This window comes from Euprymna scolopes, chromosome 3 (genome assembly GCF_053919585.1).
Source record: "Euprymna scolopes isolate OS-2025 chromosome 3, ASM5391958v1, whole genome shotgun sequence".
Lineage (NCBI taxonomy): Eukaryota > Metazoa > Mollusca > Cephalopoda > Sepiida > Sepiolidae > Euprymna > Euprymna scolopes.
The window spans coordinates 52654756-52677867 of NC_136484.1; the positions used below are offsets into that span (position 1 = coordinate 52654756).

The following is a 23112-nucleotide window of genomic DNA, read 5'->3' on the forward strand; positions in this document are numbered from 1 at the left end:
AGTGAGAACATGTTGAGTGTTCGAATATGAATTTGGAAATGTACTAAGAGGAATCAAAGTTTTTCAAAAGACTGCTTACACAGGATGAAACCTGGATCTATCTTTGGAGGTAGTGAGTCACCATTTCCAAAGAAAGCAAGGGTGCAGTCCTCTGCTGGCTAGGTCATGCTCACAGTCTTTTAGGATCAGGTGGAGTAGTGATGATAGATTTTCTGGCAAAGAGTACCACAATTATAGAAACCTATTATGCCTCACTTTTGAGAAAATTAAGAGAAGACATTAAAATAAACAGATGGGACAAGATCAACAAAGGTTCCTCCTCCTGCAAGATAATGCTCTGGTTCACAACATGTGGTCAGATCAGAAGCATGAATGTGGCTATGAAATCCTCCCTCCTACTCTCTTGACCTTGCACTATCTGACTTTCACCTTCCCAGTAAGAAAGGAAAGCATTTTCCAGATGATGCAGCCTAGACTTCTGAAGTCATGTTATGGTTGGAAGACTACCCTGAGATGTTCTACAAAAATGGTCTCCAGACCTGTATTGAACAATGGAAGAAATGTGCAACTGGGTGGTTCCTGTATAGAGAAATACTAATAACTGTACCAAGTTTCATTGCTTTACTGCTATTAGAAGTGAATCAGAGACATTACTTCTTGAATGCCCCTCGACCTAAGATACAGTGTCATGCTAAAGTAGTTCCTCTCAGAGGCCAGCAGAACTGAGAATGCTGTATTTACATATGGACTAATATTTTATTTCTGTTTCATTTCTTGTTTAGCGTCATTGTTCTTATGAACATTCTAGCATATAGGTGTTGTCTTTTTTTATTTCAATTTTGCAAAACAATGCTAATCAAAATAAGGATCAACTGTTGACTTACCTGATGCGGTCATTTGAGCTAACATAAGAATATAAAGGGAAGTGGCATCTAATTGAAGATGACCCCATTCCAAATCTCCGACAACAGTCTTGCAATTCTCACTGTTATATTTGGCATGAAGAGCATCTGCTGGACTTTGGGTCTTTTTAAATTCTTCAAGTTTATGACACTGAAGGGTCATGGAGTGCAGCAGACCTCGCATCAACTTCACCACAGACTAAAGAATGAATAAAATCGCAACCAAATAAAGAAATATTAGTAAATTAAAAAGATAAAAATCAAAAAATAATAAAATAAAAACCAAGAAATATTATTTTAATTGTTTTTTTTAAATATTGATTGAAGAAAAAATTTTAGTATAGAGAGATGTTTTTAGAAGAATAGATTTTAATGATATGACCACATTGAAAGAATGGATGAGAATTCTTGGAATTGTAGATGTAGAACAGTTGAGATAGCAGGTTTAGTTCATAGGGAAGGAAGTAAAAAAAAAAAAAAAAAAAAAAATGAACCCGAGAGAAAGTGGTTGTAATAAAGGCCTGGTTAGAGATAGCTTGGTTTGGAAATCAATTTCTTAAAAACCATTTAACACATGCCAGCAGATAAAATGTTAAACTGAAGATTATCTTTAAAAACAAAAATATTGAAATAACAGATTTGAAAATAAATTTTTTTTTAAGCTGATGATAAAATGTTTCATAGTATTTAGAGCATCAAAATAATTCCATTTGACATGACATTTATTGGTACTTCAACTAGTGTTGTTGTTGTTAATACTACTACTGTCAATGGAGATCATTACTTGGTGTTGACAAGCTGGATAACAAACTGAGCATGCCCAGGGATCTTTTTAACCAATCAGAATGTAGCATGCATACAACTTCAAGTTTCTAGAAGATTCTGAAGGAGTTCTATAAAAACTCACTATTCAATCTATCTGCTGAAAGACTCCATGTCAAAATATTTTAGAAACATCCCACCTAAGATTTATTCTCTTCTCATCTCATCATGTAAAAACTTATGAATGAAAACAACAAATATTCACACACTTCCATACTAACAAGTTTGTACTCACATGAACAATTTTTCTATATTTAAAACATGATATGTTTACATGTTATAGCTAAACACGACTATACATGCTTAAACAACTTTGTATCCATGAATGTATATACACATGTGCATTAAACTAATCACACACACAGTTATCCGTCTGTAAAGAAATGCATTTGTACATTTAAAATAAACATACATATCTTCCTGTTATTATTGCATTGATCATCATTATTATATTTTTTTTATAATTGTTGTTCATTACTTAACATAATGGAGAATGGAACACTTGGCAATCAAAGGATTTATTTTTATAATTATTGGAATTTATAGGTCACTCACGCATAGGTTGAGTAGTGATTTTCTTTCTTGTCTCTTTATAAGTTATACGATTTGCAAATTCTTCTGGTCACTTGAACCAGTCTATACACTGCTGATCAAAAATTTAAGACTACTTAAAAATCTTTATATAAAAAAAACAAAAAAAAAAAAAACCCTTTTTTTTTAAGGATAGATTTTAAACTCTTCCGACTTAAGGTTACCAATACTACAATCTAAAAGGTTATGGAAACAAAAAGCTACATTTCCAAGATTTATTTTTAAAATTTACATTTTTATTAAATTAGGCTTTTTACACATGATCAAAATTATAAGACCAGAGACAAAAATTCTATTAAATTGTACAAAAAGTGTATGAAAAGATTCAACAATCAAACTTAATGAGGAGTTCTACCTCAACTGCTTTTAATGACTTCAAAAATTCTTTGAAGCATGCTAGAAATAAGGGTTTCCATTAAGGTGCGAGGGATCCTGCTCCAGTTTCTGAAGATGGCTTCACAAAGTTCATTTTTTGTTGAATATTGTTTGCCATTTCGATAAACCTCTCTTGTCATCCATCCTCAAATATTTTCAATTGAGTTCAAGTCCGGTGAGCATGCAAGATGTCCCAAGAGATGGACTCCATTTTCTTGTAGAAAGCTCTTGCAGTGTGGATTGCAGCATTATCCTGTTGGAATAACCATCCATCTTCACACAAACAACAACCTTCCATCATCAAAGATGCTTTTTGTAGCATGCTAACATAACCAACTGCTGTCTGACAACCCTGCATCACCTGGAGCTCCATCGTCCCTCTATAAGAAAAGGCACCCCATACCCTCCACCACTATGATGTGTGTAAAAAATTTCAAGGGGCATGTTTTTGTCATGCCAATATTGCTGGAAGCTATCAGGACCATCTAAATTGAATTTTTTCTCATCAGAAAACAGAACTTTCTTCCACTTCAACGTTCCAGGTTTGGTATTCACGACCCAATCTTAAGCAATCCACTTTGTGATGTGGAAGCAATCGAGGAATTTGTTTATGCGTTTTATTTACCATGCCTTTTTGTTGTAAGTGTCGTCCGATGGTTATTGGACTGTGATCAGTATCTGTAACCGCCTTAATTTGACTAGAGGAAAGTCCTCTGTCATAACAATCTGTCTGATTCTCCTACTTAATGCAGGAGAAATTTTCTTTTTTGGGAGGGGGGCTACCAAAGGATTTTGCTTTTCCATAATTCTCAGTGTTCTTTAGAAAGTTGCAAATAACAGTTTTACTGCGATTTACATTAGCTGCTATCGCTCGCTTACTATCGCTTGCTTATGGCATCCTAGAATTCAAGAGCGCTCAACTTTTGTTAGTTTTCTTGCTTTAGGCATGGTAACACCTTTACACGGTGATTGCTAATCTCTAACTGAACTAAAAACATTAGAATTGCCATAAATCTAACAATTTATACTCTTGGTATTATAATTTTGATCATGTGTAAAAAGTCTAATTTAATAAAAATGCAAATTTTTTAATAACATTTTTGGGAATGTAACTTTTTGTTTCCATAACCTTTTAGATTGTAGTATTAGTAACCTGAAGTCGGAAGAGTTTAAAATCTATCCTTAAAAAAAAAGTTGTTTTTTTTTAAAGATTTTTAAGTAGTCTTAAATTTTTGATCAGTAGTGTATAAACGTAAATGCTCTTGGCTTCAACTTTTTTTCCTAGTAATTATCATCATGGATGATGGTTTGATTGCTTTGTGACAAAAGTTCACAGAAGCTTGTTGCAGACAAAAGCCATTCGTTCCACAACGAACAAAACTAAAATCATTGGAGCAAGCATATACACCCATTACTAGAACACTCTTCATTTAAGTTCTTGCAAAAAGCATGTATTTGCAAACTTCTGATTTATTAACTATTTTCTGTTGTATATCATACTTTATTAGTTGCTCAAATAAAATGATTAAATTAATATACACTGTTTTATTTAAGAAGCTGTCGCTCTAAATTCAACTTTCAACACTCATCTTTGAATATAATTCTTATTTTCTCATGTGCAAGAATTGATCTCTCTTTCAGGGATAAAAATTATTTTCTTTTTACTAAACCTGTATTGTCCATATTGTATGCATCTGCTACATCAAATATGAAATTCTTTTATCTTTCCAGGAGGAGTCCAGGATTCCAAATAGAGTGTAACAGTGATATTAATAGGTCATATTGACAAAGTAACAAGAACTTGTACAGATAACATAAATCAATAAACTTAATCTGAAGAATGAAAATATTAAAAAAAATAAATGTAGCCTCAACTTTACCTGTTCCAGTTCAAACGCCTTCGATCGATCTTCGTCAAGATCAGCTGCTTTACGGTAGGCCAGTGCCAGACCCCACACAGCTGTGATGCAATAGACATTGTCTCGTACCCAAGCATGAGACGTATGTGTAGTAGTTAAAAGGCCTGTCACAGCATTCTGTAAATATCAGGGGAAAAAAAAATATATATATATTGTGATTCTAAAGAGAAAAAAAAAAACATTACAAATCTTTCAGTAATGCTACATTTAATTCCTGATTCATGCCAATCTCTTACGAAATAATTTTCTAAAATCAGTAGTATATATACATATATATATACAGGGTGAGTCACGGTAAACGGTTGTTTTTAAGAAAAGCAAAACTTTGCGAATATTTCAACAAAAACTTTATAATGTACATAAAAACATTTACCAAACTATGCCATTATGGAATAGCGAAAAATTATGTCTGACAAATAATGGCCATTTTCATGAGAACAAATTTGAAGCTGCTTTCTTAAGTTAGCCATTAAAGTTTCATTAAAGTTTCTTCACCTATTTTTTTTTGATATTTTCATGTATTGTAGTCTTCAGTTATCCAAGTGTGTGAGGTTTCTCAGCATAGATGCGTGATTTAAAAAATCCCCACAGATAAAAATCACATATGGAAAAATATGGAGGCCATGAGAGATTTCCAAAGTGTGAACATCCGTTTCCCATGATTCGCCCTGTATATATCCTATATGAAAAAAATGAATGTAGAAATTCCCCTCTGGACCAAAGTATTGTAGGTTTTCAACAACAGATGCCACACACAAATTCAATACATCTATCACTATCTTATGTAGCTTCCGACCACCATTTCATACACATTTAGTCGTGATATTAAAATACTACATTGCATCCTACGAGCAACACCATCACAATTGCAACATCTTTAGAGGAAGAAGTCCCTACTTTTCTCTCTAAATATTTAGTACTACCACGACTCCCAGTTATCACATAAACCTAACATGGTTGGCTTGGATCCATCCAACAAATTCACCACATCCCGTAGAACGGCCAACCAGCTGTGACAGTCAGAGGCCGTTTCCGCTACAAGTGTAAGCCATTCGGGGTTTCATCGGTGGAACCCGTAGAAGCGGGCACCAAGGATCATTTCAGTATTCTGTTTCATAATCCTGAGCCAGGTCTTGAGTTGGCCACCGCAGCGTTTTTTCCAATCTGGTGATGGTGCTGGGTTGATGGCTTCACGAATGAGGTCACCTGAGTTTCGGTGAAGTGCATGGCCGAACCAGCTAAAATAATCTACACAGTTTTTGCTTCATAAACAATAACTGCTTCCTCACCAAATATCATCCATTCTGATTAGCTGAGTTCTGATAATTCTCATATTCTGGACTCCAATTCTATGCTTCATAAACAAACGGTTACTAAAATTACAATATGGCGTCACTAATAGACATATTACTTTGCACTGCATCAAGTTCGTTTCATGCTTATGTCATGACTGTCTTGTATGTAGGTGTTGCACTTCCCAATTTGTAATACTTAACAAGTCTCATCCACAAGTATTGAAAACATAAACAAAAAAAAACAAAAAAAAAAAAACATGTGTCGGTGGGTTCTTATTATAGTCCGTACATGTATTTTTTTGTGTGCGTGTGTTTGTGTACATGCGTTAAAAAAAAAATAAATAAATAAAAATAACTTCTGTTAAAACAATTGCACAAAAAGTAATATATATGAACATTACACAATGCAACTTTTTTGTGCGATAAATAAATACAGTGCCGGCAAAAAGGAAGTCCGCACTTGTAATTTTTTCAAAAACTGCAAATTTAAGCTAAATTAAATGTAAATATTTAAACAACCTATACCTCACTTGATTCGCCTTTTATTCCTCTATAATTTTACCGGTTCATATTTGGCTTAATTGAAATATTCTAGTGTTCACGTCAATTTAAAAAAATAACTTCAAATTGAGAAGGCAAAAAGAAAGTCCGCAGCAACAAATTCGCTTAAAACCAGCTTAAATTATTAACCCTAAATCAGTTTAAAATATCCACCAACATGCAACAAAGCATCTCTAATCGTAATTGTTGTTGTTCCAGGTTATACAACATAACAGTTAGTCCATATGCAACGACTTTCTGTTAATGATCGTCATTAATCTCCAACTTTCTGGTTTATCCAATCGAGAAATCAGCCGCAGATTGAAATGGGATGAGAAAATGGCACAAAAGATTGTGCAAAAGCACCAAAACACTGGCAGTGTTCGTGATGCCCCTAAATCTGGTCATACTAGACAGGGAAGACAATGTTATCAAAATCTGCAGCCTAAAAAACAGTTTGAAACGACTCCCCAAATCCAACAACAGTGCAATCTTGTTAAAAAGTGCTCTTTCTACTGTCAAGAACAGAAGAAAGGAATTTAATTTGCGAGGATATGTTGCAAGACGCAAGCCAATGATTTCAGAAAGTGCCGTCTGGATTTTGTCAGATGCAATAAAGATCATGACTCATCATATTGGTCAAAAATGCTTTTTTAACGACGAAAGCAAGTTCAATAGGCTAGGCAGAGATGGTAGGCAGTACGTCCGTTAGAGGAAAGACAAAGAATTTAATCCCAGGTGCTCAGTTTCAACGCTGCAAGGTGGTGGAGGTTCAGTTTTGATGTGGGGAATTATTAGTACCAATGGTCCAGGGCCTATAGTTCGCTTGCAAGGTTGAATTAATTCAATCAAGTACATTAATATGTTGACTGAGCATTTTCTACCCTACTTTGGTCGGAATTTGGATGATAATCCCATCTTCATGCAGGATAATGCTCCCATTCATACAGCTGGCAATGTCAAGAGATTCCTGGGAGAGCATGATATTTCGTGTTTGGATTGGCCTGCACAATCTCCAGACCTCAATCCTATCTAAAACGTATGGTATTACATTATATTACAAGTAACGGCCACGCAATGATAAATTTTCGAATTTAGACGAACTTTGGAAAAAAATTACAGAAAAGCGGGATGCCCTTTCCCTGGAATATTGCTGCGGTCTAATTCAAGGAATTCCCAAAAGATTGCAGGCTGTCAAATTGCAGAAGGGCTATACTACTAAATATTAACTAGTTCATTGTGTTCCTGTTGTATTTGTGTTCCATTAATGTCCTAAAGTTACATTTAAATAATTTTCCATTGTGCGGATTTTTTTTTTTACCTCCTCAATTTGAAGTTATTTTTTTAAATTGACGTGGATACTAGAATATTTTAATTAAAAGTCAAATATGAACAGGTAAAATTATCTATATATATATAAAAGCAAAAATGTGTGTATGTTTGTTTGTGTGTATGTATGTATGTTTGTGTGTCTGCTAAAAACTTTCGACAGACACAACAAAAATTCACAAACTTGGTCTCATATGAAAGCCTCACCTTCCGGACGACAAATATCGAAAAATTGGCCCAAAGTGATCATCAGAAGTGCGTCAACTGATCGATTTTCTGCGGGGGGGGGGGGGGGGGGCCCCCAAAAAAGTGACATTTTAATGTTAAACATTACATATATTTAAATCAATTTATAACTGCCCCCAAAAATACGGCCGCCAACTCTTCTACATAAAGTATACACGCGGCCGTTTATTTTGGGTCAGCTTGTATTTAAAATCCGCTGAGTCATGTCACGTGATCTTCACGTCAGCAACCTCTAATGGCAGTCTGAATTTACAATTTAAAAATGTTATCGGTAAAAAAAAAAAATTAATTAAAGCTAAACTATGAACTTCTACGCTATGGCAACGTTACCAAAGTTATTACCACATTCAAAATAGGTAGATACGATAGTTAAACGAAAAATAAAGCCAAGCCAAACATGTGAAGTAAAAAAAAAAAAAAAAAAAAATACGCTTACAAAAAATATTAACGATCAAAGTTTTTTTTTAAATAAAAACAGCAGACGCCATTTTCCAGTCTTTAGAGTAAGGCAGACGAAGTGAGAGTGAGAGAGAGACTCAAACAGAGACAGAGAGAGAGAGAGAGAAAGAGAGAGAGATGTCTAGACAGAAAACGAGAAAAACGTTAACTTTTTCACCCTGAAATTGACAATTTTCGACAGGGGGGAGGGTCAACAACGCATGCGTCAGATGATGTCATGACGTCGTGACCTGATTTACTTTAAAGACGTCGCTTTAGCTCAGGTAGTTAAGGCCTTGGTTCATTATCTAAACGTTTTGGGTTCGAATCGTGGTGTGAGGTGCTTTTTTTTTCCGATTTTTTTAAATTTAAATATTGAACCCTGTATTATTTAAGCCATTTTTCACGTAACGTTCGTTCGTTTTTCTGTTTTAATCGTTCGTTTGCCTTACGTTATTTTTTTTTTTTGCATTTTATTACAAGTGCGGACTTTCTTTTTGCCGCATGTGTATATGTTTATTCAGTAAATTTATAGCACATTTTTATTTTTTACTGTATTTCTATTTAAACAAACTGAGTCAGGTACAGCTAGTGTGTGCGTGTGTATACATATATATATACACACACACACATATATATATATATAATAGTAAGTTATGAAAATATATATGGCAACTAAGCTACACAGAATATTCCACATTTCATTCTCGGGAGAATTTGTCAGGCTTATGCCTATATATATATATATATATATATATATATATATAAAAAGAGAGAAAGAAAATCGATTTTATACTCTGTTAAGACAAGAAAGTGCTCCAAGTGAAACCTTCCCAGATGTAACATAGTGCATATGGTACATGTGTGACAAACAGCAGTCGCAGGATAGCTGACTAGTGAAAATATTTGTGGCAGCCGTCTTAGCACATATGCAAATTAAGCAAGTATGCATGTACTGACGTCACGGGAAGAAAAAAAAAGCAGCACGTGGTTGAGAAAGGGAAGTGAAGTGCGTGCCGAAAAAGATGAACATATGAATCCGAAGGTGAGGAAACGCTGGTTAGGGCCAGTGTAAGGTGGCAGAGACAGAAACTTTTAAAAAGCATGTTATATGGCAGAGCATTGTAAAACACACGTGTGTGCGAAAAGACATGAAAGATAATGAAATGTGTTATTTTGGAAGAACCACAAATAAATGCATTTCATTTGCACTTAAAAAAAATGGGGAGTTTGATTTTTTTTTTTCCTTTTTTTTTTATTTGTTTCTTTGTGACAAAGTATCCGACAATGCCTGGGTCTGAGTGGTTGAAATGTAATGACAGTTAAAATATAACGGCCACATTACACAGATCAAAAACCTTGATTCCAGTAAAGCAACTGGCCCTGACGGTATTCCAATCATAGTACTCAAAAAACTTCAACCTGAACTAGCGCCCATACTTACAAAACTGTTTAAACGTTGTCTTAAGGAGAATAGTTTCCCATCTCCCTGGAAAATTTTATCAGTATACCCTGTATTTAAGAATTCAGGTGATCGTTCATCTCCCTCTCAGTACAGGCCAATAAGTCTCCTGTGCGTCATGAGTAAGTTGCTGGAATCTGTTAAATACAGACATAATCAACCATCTCAACAAAAATAACCTTCTTAGTGACACTCAATATGGTTTCCGTTCTGCTAGATCTACAGCAGATGTGCTTACAGTTATATCTCATAGGATTAGCAAATCTCTCGACGGAGGCAACCTTTCTAGGGCAATTGCTCTTCACATATCTAAGGCCTTTGATAGGGTATGGCATAAAGGTTTACTTCATAAGATCTCTAGCTATGGTATAGCTGGAAATGTCTTCTCAATTATTAAATCATTTCTTTCTGATAGGTTCATAAGAGTAGTAGTTGAGGGGCAAAAATCAGAAGCTCACAGTATTAATGCCGGTGTCCCTCAGGGGTCCATCCTGGGCTCAACTCTTTTCCTGATCTACATTAATGATCTTCCAAATCACATCCTTACATCATTTGTAGACATTTATACTGATGACACTACCATTTATGGTAGCACATCTAAGACAGTAAACGACCAAGTTCTCTCCAATTCTCTCTCCTCTGATCTTGAGCACATAGTACAATGGGGAAAGGAGTGGCTGGTTACTTTTAATGCATCTAAAATCAAGCTTCTCTCTTTACATCATCAACATTCTGATCCACATCTGGCATTAATTGAAATGAATGGCTCTCGTCTTCAGGAGGCCTCAAGTTTTGACAAGCTTCTGGGCTTGACCATTACTCCTGATCTTAAATGGGACACGTACATCAAATCTGTTGCCAAGGCCGCTGGAAAAATGGTGGGATCTTTCTATCGATCCGGTAGATATCTCACTGCTGATGCAATTCTCTATCTATATAAGAGCCAGGTACGTCCAAGGATGGAATACTGTTGCCACATCTGGGCAGGAGCTGCTAGAAAGGTCTTGTCCTGCCTTGATAAAGTTCAAAATAGACTTTGTAGTCTTGTAGGAGATGTCCTTTTCTCTTCCCTGCAACCTCTATCTCACAGAAGAGATGTTGCGAGTTTGTCTCTGATGTATCGTTATTTTCATGGAAAGTGTTCGACTTAGCTTCAGTCTATGGTCCCCCCTCGCTTAACTTTCACAAGAAACACTCGTCTAGCTGAAAACACTATCAATAATTCCCCCCACTCTTTATCTGTGCCTAAACCTAAATGTAGATTCCATGAACAAAGCTTCTTTCTTAGAACTGCACGCCTGTGGAATTGTCTTCCATTTTCCAGCTGACTACAATATGGTTGTGTTCAAGTCTAACGTAAATAAGTTCTTAATTAGCCGTTCCATATAAGTTATCAAATTTACCGAATTTTCATTACTAATGATTATTATATTGTCCAATTTCTACTGTACACTCTTTAACCCTTATCCTTGAGTCGCCTCCTGGCCTTGATAATGTGGTGATGCCTATGTAAAAAAAAAAAAAAAATATGACAGCAGTATTCCATCTTAGGATAAATCTGGCTCTTATACAGGTAGAGGATTACATTAGGTGTCATGTCAGTTACTTTCTGGAGTAGTAGAATGATCCAACCATTTTTCCAGCAACATTAGCAACAGATTTGATGCAAGTCTTTCATTTCAGGTTTGGGATAAAATTCTTAGAAGCTCGAGGAGAGAGATGTTCATTTCAACTGGGTAGAAATGAAGACCAGAGTGTTGGTGGTAGAAAAATATAGAAGCTTGGTTGTAGAAGAGTTAAAAGTAACAAGCCCTTCTTCCATTGGACCACGTGCTCAAAATCGGAGGAGAGAGAATCAGAAAAATCTTAATTATCAATACTTCTTAAAGTGCTGCCATAAATAGTTGTGTTGTCTGCATAAATGTCAACGAATGATTTTAGAATGATTTAGAAGATCATTTATGAAGATCAGAAAGATATTTCAGAAATTTCAATTCTCACTTTCACAAAAGTATAGAAAATTGACAATTATATGAAATTTCTCATGTCATATGTAAGATATATATCATTTGTGCTGAATTTTTCGAAACATGATTACAAAATATGTCAAATTTTGTACTCTACTGTAACATATACTAGCCTACACGTGGCACAGTGCTGTCTGGGAATTATAGTAAGTGACAAAAATTCAATGGCTAAGTTCAAGCTAGAAAAAAAAGAAAAATTCTAACAGTGCTATATGTAGATATGAGTTTAATTCAATGTTTACATAAAAAAAAAATGTGTTTTAATAAATGTTTTATTCTTTTTTTTTTTTTTTTTGGAGGGGAGTATTCTGTGGTCGAACCCTGGCGTGTGCAGATCTGAATTAAAAGAAAAAATATACAAACTATGCCATATATAGATATGATTTTCAAGCTTAATTCAATGCTACGTAAAAAGAAAAGTATTGTAAAATGATAAATTTTTTTTAATTGTGTGGGGTGGGGCAAAAATATTGTGTTTGAAACCCAGTGTGTGCATGTCTGAGATACGGAAAAAATACAAACCATGCTATATGTAGATAGGTTATAGCTTAATGTTTATGTAAAAAGAAAAGTGCGTTTGAATAATAAAAAAGATAAGAACGTATAAAACAAACAAAACTGTTACTACAAAATAAATGCTATTTGCTGGGCATCCATATATATGAAAGTCATATGTGTGAATGTATCATTGTGTGTCTGTGAGTTTGTTTAGTCAGGGTTTATGTTAATTGTTTTTCTCTATTAAAGAACAACATAAAAGAAAGAATGAAAAAGCTATAAAACGACATGTCAGAAGCATGGTTTTGTTTGTTAAACGTATGCAAAAGTGACGTGAATGTTTATGGCCAAAAATATGAACATTTCATCTAAAGAATGACTGTTTCTATTAATGTGTAGTGACAACTACTGTTGCTGGCTATTTCATCATTCTGCTAAACTAAGAATTAAACAAGAGTGTTCCTTATTTTTAAGTTTTAGACAAACGTAATATGTATGAAAGAAAATGCATTTAAGTTGAATAATTCACTGGTGTCATATGACTTTGAAAAAAGACTCAGCAATTTCGGGTTTTTTGGGTGGACCAAAGGCTCTTTAACCCTATCACATTGTATGCCAGTATACTGGCCTAGCATCACAACATAATAACAAATGCTTGTTAAACAGTTGCCAATTGAGCAATTTTCCCGATAGATCTAGAAAATTTATTTGGAATATAATGGGTAAAAGTTACTGTCATGTACTTACATTTCTTTTTGATTAAAATATTGTTGCAATACAAAATTAAAATGTGTTTACGTTATCATTACTACATTAGTGAAATACGTAAGTGTATGCAATATTACTACATTATTACTGTATTAATGAATAAGAAATGAAAAGTGTTTGGAAATAAATACCTATATAATATGGTATATAAATCACATACATAGACGTTTTAAAACTGCATCCAATATTTGCGTTTTTTCATGATCCGAAGTTAAACACAACCCCATGATATATATATATATATATATATATATATATATATATATATATATATACATATCTCAATTAGTCAAATGCATTGCTATTTATATCTGATTTAAAAAATTTCACAAGATAACTTTATATGTTAGCAGAGTCTGTTAATCTGATTTGAGCTTATGGTAAAATTTTTAGGGTTTCTACTCTAGCAGACAAAGCTTTTAAAATGTTTAGACATCAACTTTTAACCAAGTTGTGCCAGTTAAAAGGTCAGCCATATTTGTCGATTGACATTTTGTGTGGAGATGCAATTATTATTTTGGCTGCAAATTTGAAGCTATGATTACGATGTAGACAAGAAAAATGAACAAAACATAAAAAAGCGGCCAAGATCAAGTGAAATAATTCATAGTGTGACAATATCTATATTTATTTACAGTAAAATAAATATTTAATCAGATATTAACCTGTTCTGTTTTTTTGTTGTTTTTTTTTGTTAATTTAGTGACCTGTTACTATTTAGACATTTTTTAAAAAAGATATTGCAATATAGTATTTATCATGTGTATGTGTGGAGGAGGTAGCAGATCCTGACACCTTAACTGTTTTTCTTGTAACGTGAACCCTCATAGCGAATGCAGACGATTATATATTTAGTGATGGTCACAATGTCTTCTAAATGTCGTTAAGCAGTTATTCGAGCAACTCTGCTTTACTCAAATCGAGCAGTTATATTTAGGAAATGATAACTACACAAAGGCAAAAATGATCACTGGTGAATACAGTCTCAGCAACACTAACACTGACTATTCAATAATAAAAAGCAAACATTCTTTTCTTTCCTAAAGAAAAAACAAATTGCAATTGTTTAAATGATACAGTTTCTTTCAACAAATAAAACTTTTTTTTGTACAAATTTTAAATAAGGAAATGAAAAATTGAAAATAAAGTTATTTAGTAAATCATAATTATATTTAAAAACAAGAACGAATGTTCTTAACATGTCTATTCAATCTGCTTTTATTTATTTAATTTTTTTTTTCAATTTTATCTTTTGTTTTTATCGAGGATAGGGCATCCTACTGGATGCCAGATATTCACTTGATATTTTAGCGATTTCAACTGAAATATATTTTTAGGATTCTAACCTTCCCTTAAAGCACAACTGTATGGATCTCTTTTGCCCTTGATTCACCAGGTAGTTTTTGAAATTCTATTTTATGAGCCTGGTAGTTTCTATGATTACTGAAATGATGTGTTTAGTGCTGAAGATGACATTTCAAACTAAAGCCCGACATATCAAAGAAAATGCTATTTCAAACTTGGACTTACAAAGATACATCTAATAAAAAATATGTATTTAAAAAAATAAATTTTATTAAAAAAATGTTGTATCTTGTAATTATTATGATTCAACATCAATATTGAACTGTCTTAACAGCTGAAGTACAAATAAACTGAAAAGAACATTGGAAAGCCGGTTTATAAAAAAAATCTGGAATGAGCCATTATACTCAGACAGTTCTGAGTTCTGATTGGCTGCTAGTATAGTCATTTTGAGTAGCAGCTAATTAGCTTTAGGACGAGACTTTGAAGCGATATCATTCATTACCCCAACGTGATCAGCATTCTTAAACGGATTATAGGCATTCATTGCACAATGAGGTCAAAAATAGGTTTAGAAGTAAGGCTTGCTGATCCTCATAATCTGGGAGGTGGGGGGGGTCAGGAAAGTGATAGTTTGAAAGGAAGTGCGCAATGGAGAAACGATATGTACAGTTACTAACTATGTTCAGATTGTCACATAATCCTAAAAATAGATTACGTGTTTTAAAGCGGAAACTTTAAATTTAACTTATTTCGGCCGACGAAGAATGCATCTAGCTTTTTTTTTTGTGTTGTTTGAATTGTCGCCGAAGCAAAAGGAGAGAAAGAGAGGGTATAAGAAAAGAGAGAGGGGGGGGAAGAGTTGAATAAAACATTCAACATATATTAACAATATTATTTAAAAATCATATATATTAGCTATTATTAGATACTTGAACGTTAGCTTTTGATAGTTTCCTTCTCTGCAATATTCTTGTTTGTTTCTGGTTCACAAATTAGAGGCAAATATGGCATCGATAAATCCACAACAATTGATCATCGCAACATTTGCATTTCATCCACGTGTAGATCTAAAACATTTTATTCATTAGCAGATTATATACAGAGTGACTCAAAAGAAAATGTCACCCAAGAAATCATTAATAAAATTTACAATCTTTTCTGCAATCCATCCATGAACATTCATGATTGAAATTTCATAGAAGTCAGCCAAAGAATAATTTTCTCGTTCCACTATTGTCCATTCATGATTAACAAAACAGTCTGTTCTCATAATTACTTTGGGATTATGAAAAATAGTATGAGAAAACTGTTCGATAGAAGGACTGATAGAAATGAGAGGTTTGGATTGGTTGATGAGAGTGTGTTGAAATAGTAAGCGTGATTTCAAAAAAAAAAAAAAAAAAAAAAAAAGCCACCTATGGAATCATTAATTCACAATCTTATCTGCAATCCAATCATATTCATAATGTACAACAATTTTTTTTTTCTTTTTAAATAAATAAAAATAAGACATAATCATTACTATTACCAGCAGAAAGTATTTCAAAGAAAATTCACCTTTGAGATTATTGAAAAATACATTTAGCTTTACATACACATTTGCTAAATAATCAAGTCTTAAGTCCACATAAATACTGATTCTGAGCAAAGTAGTCATTTTTGTGTAGTCAGTAACACAAAGATGGCTACTTTCCTCAGAAAAATAAAAAAAAATGATGAAAACAAAATCAAGGACAACAGAAGACAACCTGTCAATGTAAAAAAGTAAATAAAAAAGAAAGGAAACGTTTATGAAGTGAAAACAGCATAGTTTGTTATATTCACTGCTATTACTGAATGGATTAATTAATACAAGATACCATACTTTAATTTCAATGGTTGAATTTTTAGCATTCGTCAATCTTATTTCATTATCCCAGAATATGATTACAGCCAATCAAAATGCTGTAAAAGCAGAAAGTATAGATTGTATGGAGTTACTCAAATTTAGCTAATAAAAATATAATAGGTAAAAGACAATGGTAAGAAATGAAATAGTGGTTAATTTATCCTATGGAGAATATTTTCTGGTATAAGCTGGATCTAGTGGAAGTAGATTTCAGCATGTCAGCGAATATTACTCCCTGCATATATGACTATTTCAGGAGAGGCAGGCAAACTGGAAAAAATGTAAGAATTACTAAACAGTGAACAAAAGGATGCAAATTTTAAAAAAACATGGCTCAATTTTGGCATAAAGCATGACCATAGCAGAATCTTTATCTCACTTGTGTTTACGGACCTATACTGATTGATGGAGAAGGGGAAGAATAAAAGAATCAATTTTACTTTATTATATAAAAGACTAACACTTGATGTCCATTTCAGATGGCTGAAGAGTCATACAAATTAATGCAAAACTCAATGTCTTTCAGAATTCATGCATGTAGAGAATTTGTCATAGTTTCTGGTTTATAAGAAAGTTCAACTTGGAACTCTAAAACTGAACCAAAATTTACAGTGTTATAGATGAAATGGTTTTGAGTATATTCAGGAGATACTCTAAGATCAACACTAATTGGAAAGAGAAATCAAAGAAAGCCTAAATAATCTAAATGAAGTCAGAGTGTTGAGATGGATTTGAGAGTAAGTGGAAATAACTAATGCCAGCCTACGTCATATATATGAGTTGGATGAAGATAGCATGAGCTTTAATTTTATGCGACCTCGTATTCTGATTGAACCTTTATAAAATAAAAAAATATTAAAAACTAAAATAAGTTCAAATTCTAGTGTTTTTTAATGTCAAACTGCATAGATTTGAAAGTCTCAGAACTAGGATTTTCAAAATAAAAAATAAAATTCATTTGCCACACTAATTTTTGAGCATTCTTGGTTCCAGAATCTTATCAGATTAACCGTTTTGCTAGATCATCCAATTTCACCTTAATAATTCATCAACACACTCCTAACTCACAAATTATACACTCATATATATGTATATATATATATACATACATACATACATACATACATACATACATACATATATACACACGTGTGTGTGTGTGTGCATTTACAAAAAGACATTTGTTGCACATTTGCTATTAGAAACTTCTGGTTCCTAGGGCACTTCCTGTAATGGCTTAAAAAAAAAAAAAAAAAAAAATTAGTTGAAAATAAGATATTTATATCATTAATTGCTAAATAATAATAATTTATTTTTTAAAATGCAACAAAATGTACATAACATAAAATAAATCCAGGGTAATTTTTAGATTCAATTTAAATTAAATTTTTATACTTTGTAAAGTTTATAAAAGTGCATTTGAAAATTGATAAATTTCAAATTAAATCTTGTACCTCAATTTTTAAAGTTGATAAAAAATCATTTTTTTCAACCATTTTCATGTTTTACAAAAAATGCTTTTCTTACTTCTAAATAAATAAACATAAATACAAAGAATCTGTCTTTTCTAAAATTAAAACAAGTTATGGCATTGAAACTGTTTCGCCAGGGCTGCTAAAATGCATAAATAATAAATGATGTCTTTGACCCAAACCGACTTTTATTGAATTGAACCTAAAACTTAACTTAGGGATAGTGTTTAGTGTTTTTAAGATTAATTTAGTGTTATGTTTAAAAAAAAAAAAAAACAGTTAAGATCAAATTCTCTTGAAGTATCAAATGATAATACTAGTGGAAAATCATTATTTTAAGGTGAACTTGACAGAGTTTAAAAAACTCAAAATTCACCAAAAGAATAAGCTGAGCATGTGGGGTCCCTCTTCATGAGTGAAAATTTACTTTCACCATGACTAATGTTTGTGCAAAATTTTTAAAAAATCCAAGGCATGGTTATTGAGAAAAGTGTGAATAAACAATTTTGGGGCAATTTTACCCCTAATGGCCCCTAGAGAGCAACCAGAGTTACCCCAGAAAGTCCATTCTAACAAAAATTTATTTTCTCCATGACGAATGTTTGTGCAAAATTTTCAAAAAATCCAAGGCGTGGTTATTGAGAAATGTGTGAATGAATGAACGATTTTGGGGTAATTTAACCCTTATAATGCCTCCTAGGAAAACAACCAGAGTTATCCCAGAAAATCCATTTTGGCAAAAATTTACTTTCACCATGACTAATGTTTGTGCAAAATTTAAAAACCCAAGCGTGGTTATTGAGAAGAGTGCAAACAAATGAACGGCTGAATGGGAGTGAATTACTAGGTCCAATCTGTCCATTGTCAATTTCAACATAATGTTTGGTGTTTGCTCGAAATAATAATGAAATCGAAAAATTGAATTTCAACTAAAAGCAATGGGCAATTTTGAATCTTAACTCATTGTTCTGAGCAAGGTAACTATTTTACTGATGTAGTTGAAAAAAGAAAGAAAAAACATTTTTTCTTTCAATTACTTTAGTGTTTTGGAAAAAATTACAATATTGTGGCATATTACACTTTTTTGGTATTAATGTTATAAAAACTTTGTTACATTAAATAGAGTAATTGAAAAAGAAATCATTTTTCTTACAATTCTTAGTAAAATAGTCACCTCCCTTAGAATAATGAGTTAAGATTTCGAATTGCCAGGCAATGTTCCTTATCTACTTTATTGTCATGTTGAAATTACTAACACATTGTTACACTATTACATTAGACATGTACTTTCATGATCCAGTGATCCAACATTATTTTGAAATCCCCTGATTATGTAGTTATCTCCCCTATCATAAAACTATCCTGTTTATTATTTAAGTAACACTTGCAATTTGTATTTTAGAAACAAATTTTTCTTAATTTATTTTCTACTTCATTTTTCATAATTTTTGGATATGTTGCTAATTTCGACATGACAATCAAGTAGATAGCATTATTTTTAGTTAAAGTTCAAATTTTCGATTTTCATAATTATTCTGAACAAGCACAGTTTGTTTATTTTATTTTCAATTGAAAGGGTAAATCCAATTGATGGTTTAAACAAAATGTTATTGACAGAAATAACCACTTTATTTTTATCCACCTTTTATTGGGATTTGTTTTCTTTAGACAATAGAATACTAAACTTTTTCTCAGCTAAAATAATAAAAATATTAGAATTACAATAAAAACATTCTGCGAGAAGCAACAACAACAACAAAAAAAAAAAAACAAAAAAAACACACACAGAACTTTGAGAGTTCGTCTAAAACACAATTTTTCACAAAAATGAGCTCATACCCAGAATGAAGCTTTTTTTTAAATTTAGAAAATAGGATAAGATTTGTTCGCATAGATTAAAAAATCAAGTAGGAAGACCAAGCAATCCTGAAGATTGAATTAGGGCAGTGAGTGGGACCCTATGTCCTTCTACCCCAAAAAATTAATTATCCTTTTTATTTGTATTTTCGTAAATATCTTTTTTTTTTTTTTTTATAAAATCCAATTTTGAGAGTAATGCCAAACGATGTACTTATTAATTGAAATATGTAAGTTTTCTGAAAATCAATAAGGATTACTTCTGCTCCAAGCCTTGAACTCCATATTACGATTTCCAGGTAAATTTAACTGTAGTAACTGTGCTGAAAAAGAGAACTCTTCTCTATTTGCGATCTACGGAAGTGAATTAATTCTCTTAAGCATTATTCAAAACTTCCCCTTTTTTTTTTTTTTTTTTTTTTTTTTTTTTTTTTTAATTATGGCCAGCGCAATATTCTTAGTTAAATAAAGCTTCCCAAGCTTACTCAGACTTGGACTTTCTCTCTACAATTTATTTAACTAAGAAAAATGGAGAAATATCCAAGGCTCGATCAACTTGAATTGGATCCCATGAAATCAAACACTCCTAACACGTGGTGTCATTGAAAAAAAACTTTTAATGCGGCCGCCACAACATATCCGCCCCTCTACCGCCTCCCACCAAATGTAAACAGAATTTTTGTAAAATATTAAACAGTTGTTTTCTGCTCGGTTAATGCCGGCGCGTTACTTAGGTTAAAACGGTTAATTAAACTGCATAATAAGCACCTGTTAAAAAATTATACAAGTTCTATAATTGAATATCCCCTAAAAAAAAAAAAAAAAAAAAAAAAAAAAAAAAAAAAAAAAAAAAAAAAAAAGGTGACCCATAGGTGAGTGCATTTCTTCATATTTTGGAAACTACTTGTTTCTGGAAATTTTAAACTGGTAATTTTAAAAGATTTCCCGAAAAAAAAAAAAAATGTGGCCACAAAGTGGGTACTCATTTTTACGTTAAATTAATATATAAAAGTGATCCCCCACTTTTTTTAAAACTAACATTTCTTCACATCTTGGACACTACTCGTTTGTCGTAATTTTAAACGTTATTTTCGTTTTCAGCGACCCCAATACAATTTAAAAAAAATAGCGCGGATCAGTAAGTGCATTAGCACCGGTAAGTCTTTAGTAGGTATTAGCGCACATTGACCAAAAATAAATAAATAAAAAGAAAAACATATCTGCATACAAGCATTGCACGAGGACCATGTAATGTTTGCAACAAAAAGACTTTTCGATTTGTGAACGATTATTAAGGATCCTCGTGTAGGGCAGCATTCAGCAATGTATTTTTTTTTCTCTCGTTCAGAATGAACACGCGGTTTGTTTTGAATCCCAAAAAGAATTCACGGTTACGAGCGATACCCCCTTCTTTATTTTTTTTTTGTCTTTTCTTCAATTTTTTCAGCAGGTTATAATCGAATGGACGCTAATCTAACAGATTATAAAAAGAAATTTGCTTACAAAAAGACTAAATTCGAAATTTGTCCGCCGCCCCCAAAACGTTGAGGGGTTCTAAAATGGGTGATCGATTTATTAGAACGTTGCATTAGAAACTGAGCACACCTACCTCTACAAATATTTAAATATTGACTTTTTTTTTTTTTAAATATATAATCTAGTAAATTAGTGTCCATCCGATAACAATTTACTGAAAAAATTGAAACGACGAAACTAAAAATATGGATGGGGGGGGGGGGGGGGTTACCGCTCGTATACATAAACAAATAAATATATATATATATATATATATATATATATATACACACACACACTTTTACACATATATATACACACACACATATATATATATATACACCCTTTTTTTTTCTTAAGCATACCCTAATTCCGGGTTTGTATTACTGTACACATAGATTCGAAAAAGTTGTCAAAAAACAAATATATAACAAATAAATGTTATCAAAGGCAAGATAAGTTACTTTTCTACCTAACTGGATATAATTTTCGTGTTTTTATTCAATGTAACATGTTTATTCAGCTCGAAAAGCATAAAGCGTTTACCAATGTATTGGAAAATTCAAAATGGCGCCCGCGCCCGACTCCCTCTTTAACACTGTAAGTTTGGGAAAAGGTGTTATAAATAATAAACTAGACAAAATACTGTTAGAAATTCGCTCAATATATGTTACCGTGACATAAGTTGACATATATTCGGTGGTTTTTTAATAGTATTTTGTCTAGTTTATTATTTATAACACCTTTTCCCAAACTTACTGTGTTAAAGAGGGAGTCGGGCGCCATGTTGAATTTTCCAATACATCGGTAAACACTACATGTTTTTCGAGCTGAATAAACATGTTACATTGAATAAAAACACAAAAAATATATCCAATTTGGTAGAAAAGTAACTTATCTTGACTTTTTGATGTCAAGTGCAAACGCAGATGCCATGATATCATTGTACCATTTTTGGTTAGAATAAATGATAGATATCCAAGAATCCTGAGGTAGTTTTTATCTCCAAAACCAATACGAGTTCATGAACAATCGACAAGACAGACATTAACCACCTTTATATATAGATATATTTCAAACAACTGCGCTATGTTGAAAGTGCTGCGTTCAAACTGCACGACGTCGTATCTCTTGTTGCATTAGGAAAAGTCTGAGGGTAAATGCAAATACAGTGATTAATTAGTAATGGCTTACCTGATGGGCAAGGATTGTCTTGGTTACAAGTCTGGAGTAATAATCTAACCGAACTCCGGAATTACTCCGATTTCTCATCTTGTTGGAAAATAAGAACTCTTCCCAAGGACATGTGTTGTTGTTGTTGTTGTTGTCTAAGAGTCAAGGTCGGTACTCGGTAAGTATCAAACTGTCAGCCAATTTATGATGCGGGCTGCTAGCTTGATCCGTAATAAAATCACTCACACACACACACACACGCACGGTTAAATTCTATTTTGCCACCCAAATTAGTATCAGTGAAATCGACTTGCACTTTTTATTGCTATTTAAAACCCATGTTTTAGTAAATTAAATAAATAAATAAATAAATAAATAAAATCGCTTATAAACAGTAATTTATAGCAAGGTGAATCGTATACGAGAGGCAATAAATCACTGTTTACTTTTGGCACCGGTAGGCGTAAGTAACCGGAAATGAAAGCTAGAGTTATCTTGCTTTTCGAATAAACATGTAGATGTTTATACAATAATGCAAATTTTCTCCACGTTAAAAAACTACCCTGGTGTCTAACTCTGCCCCGTGGGGAGGCATAGTAAATAGGTACAATAATGCAATAAAATTAAGATAGTTTTATTTTAAATTTCGTTGCTTTTCTTAATTTTTTTGTTAAATAAAATAGAGGA

General features: G+C 32.6%; 1 protein-coding gene across 12 annotated transcripts in view; it reads right to left on the minus strand.

Annotated features, from left to right (window-relative positions):
* LOC145254914 (putative phosphorylase b kinase regulatory subunit alpha) overlaps nt 1–22615 on the minus strand; it is a 179214-nt gene extending 156599 nt beyond the window's left edge. For 5 of the 12 annotated variants that reach the window (XM_080113908.1, XM_080113909.1, XM_080113906.1 and 2 more), the window contains exons 1-3: nt 22447–22614; nt 4571–4726; nt 885–1101 (exon numbers count right to left, since the gene is read on the minus strand). In XM_080113908.1, coding sequence (XP_079970034.1) covers nt 885–1101; nt 4571–4726; nt 22447–22524 — 451 coding nt within the window. In that variant the 5' untranslated portion in view covers nt 22525–22614. Of the gene's footprint in view, nt 1–884; nt 1102–4570; nt 4727–22446 lie in introns of all 12 variants that reach the window. The other 7 variants (XM_080113910.1, XM_080113904.1, XM_080113883.1 and 4 more) reach the window with 3 other exon arrangements.
* Nucleotides 22616–23112: the final 497 nt, after the last annotated feature.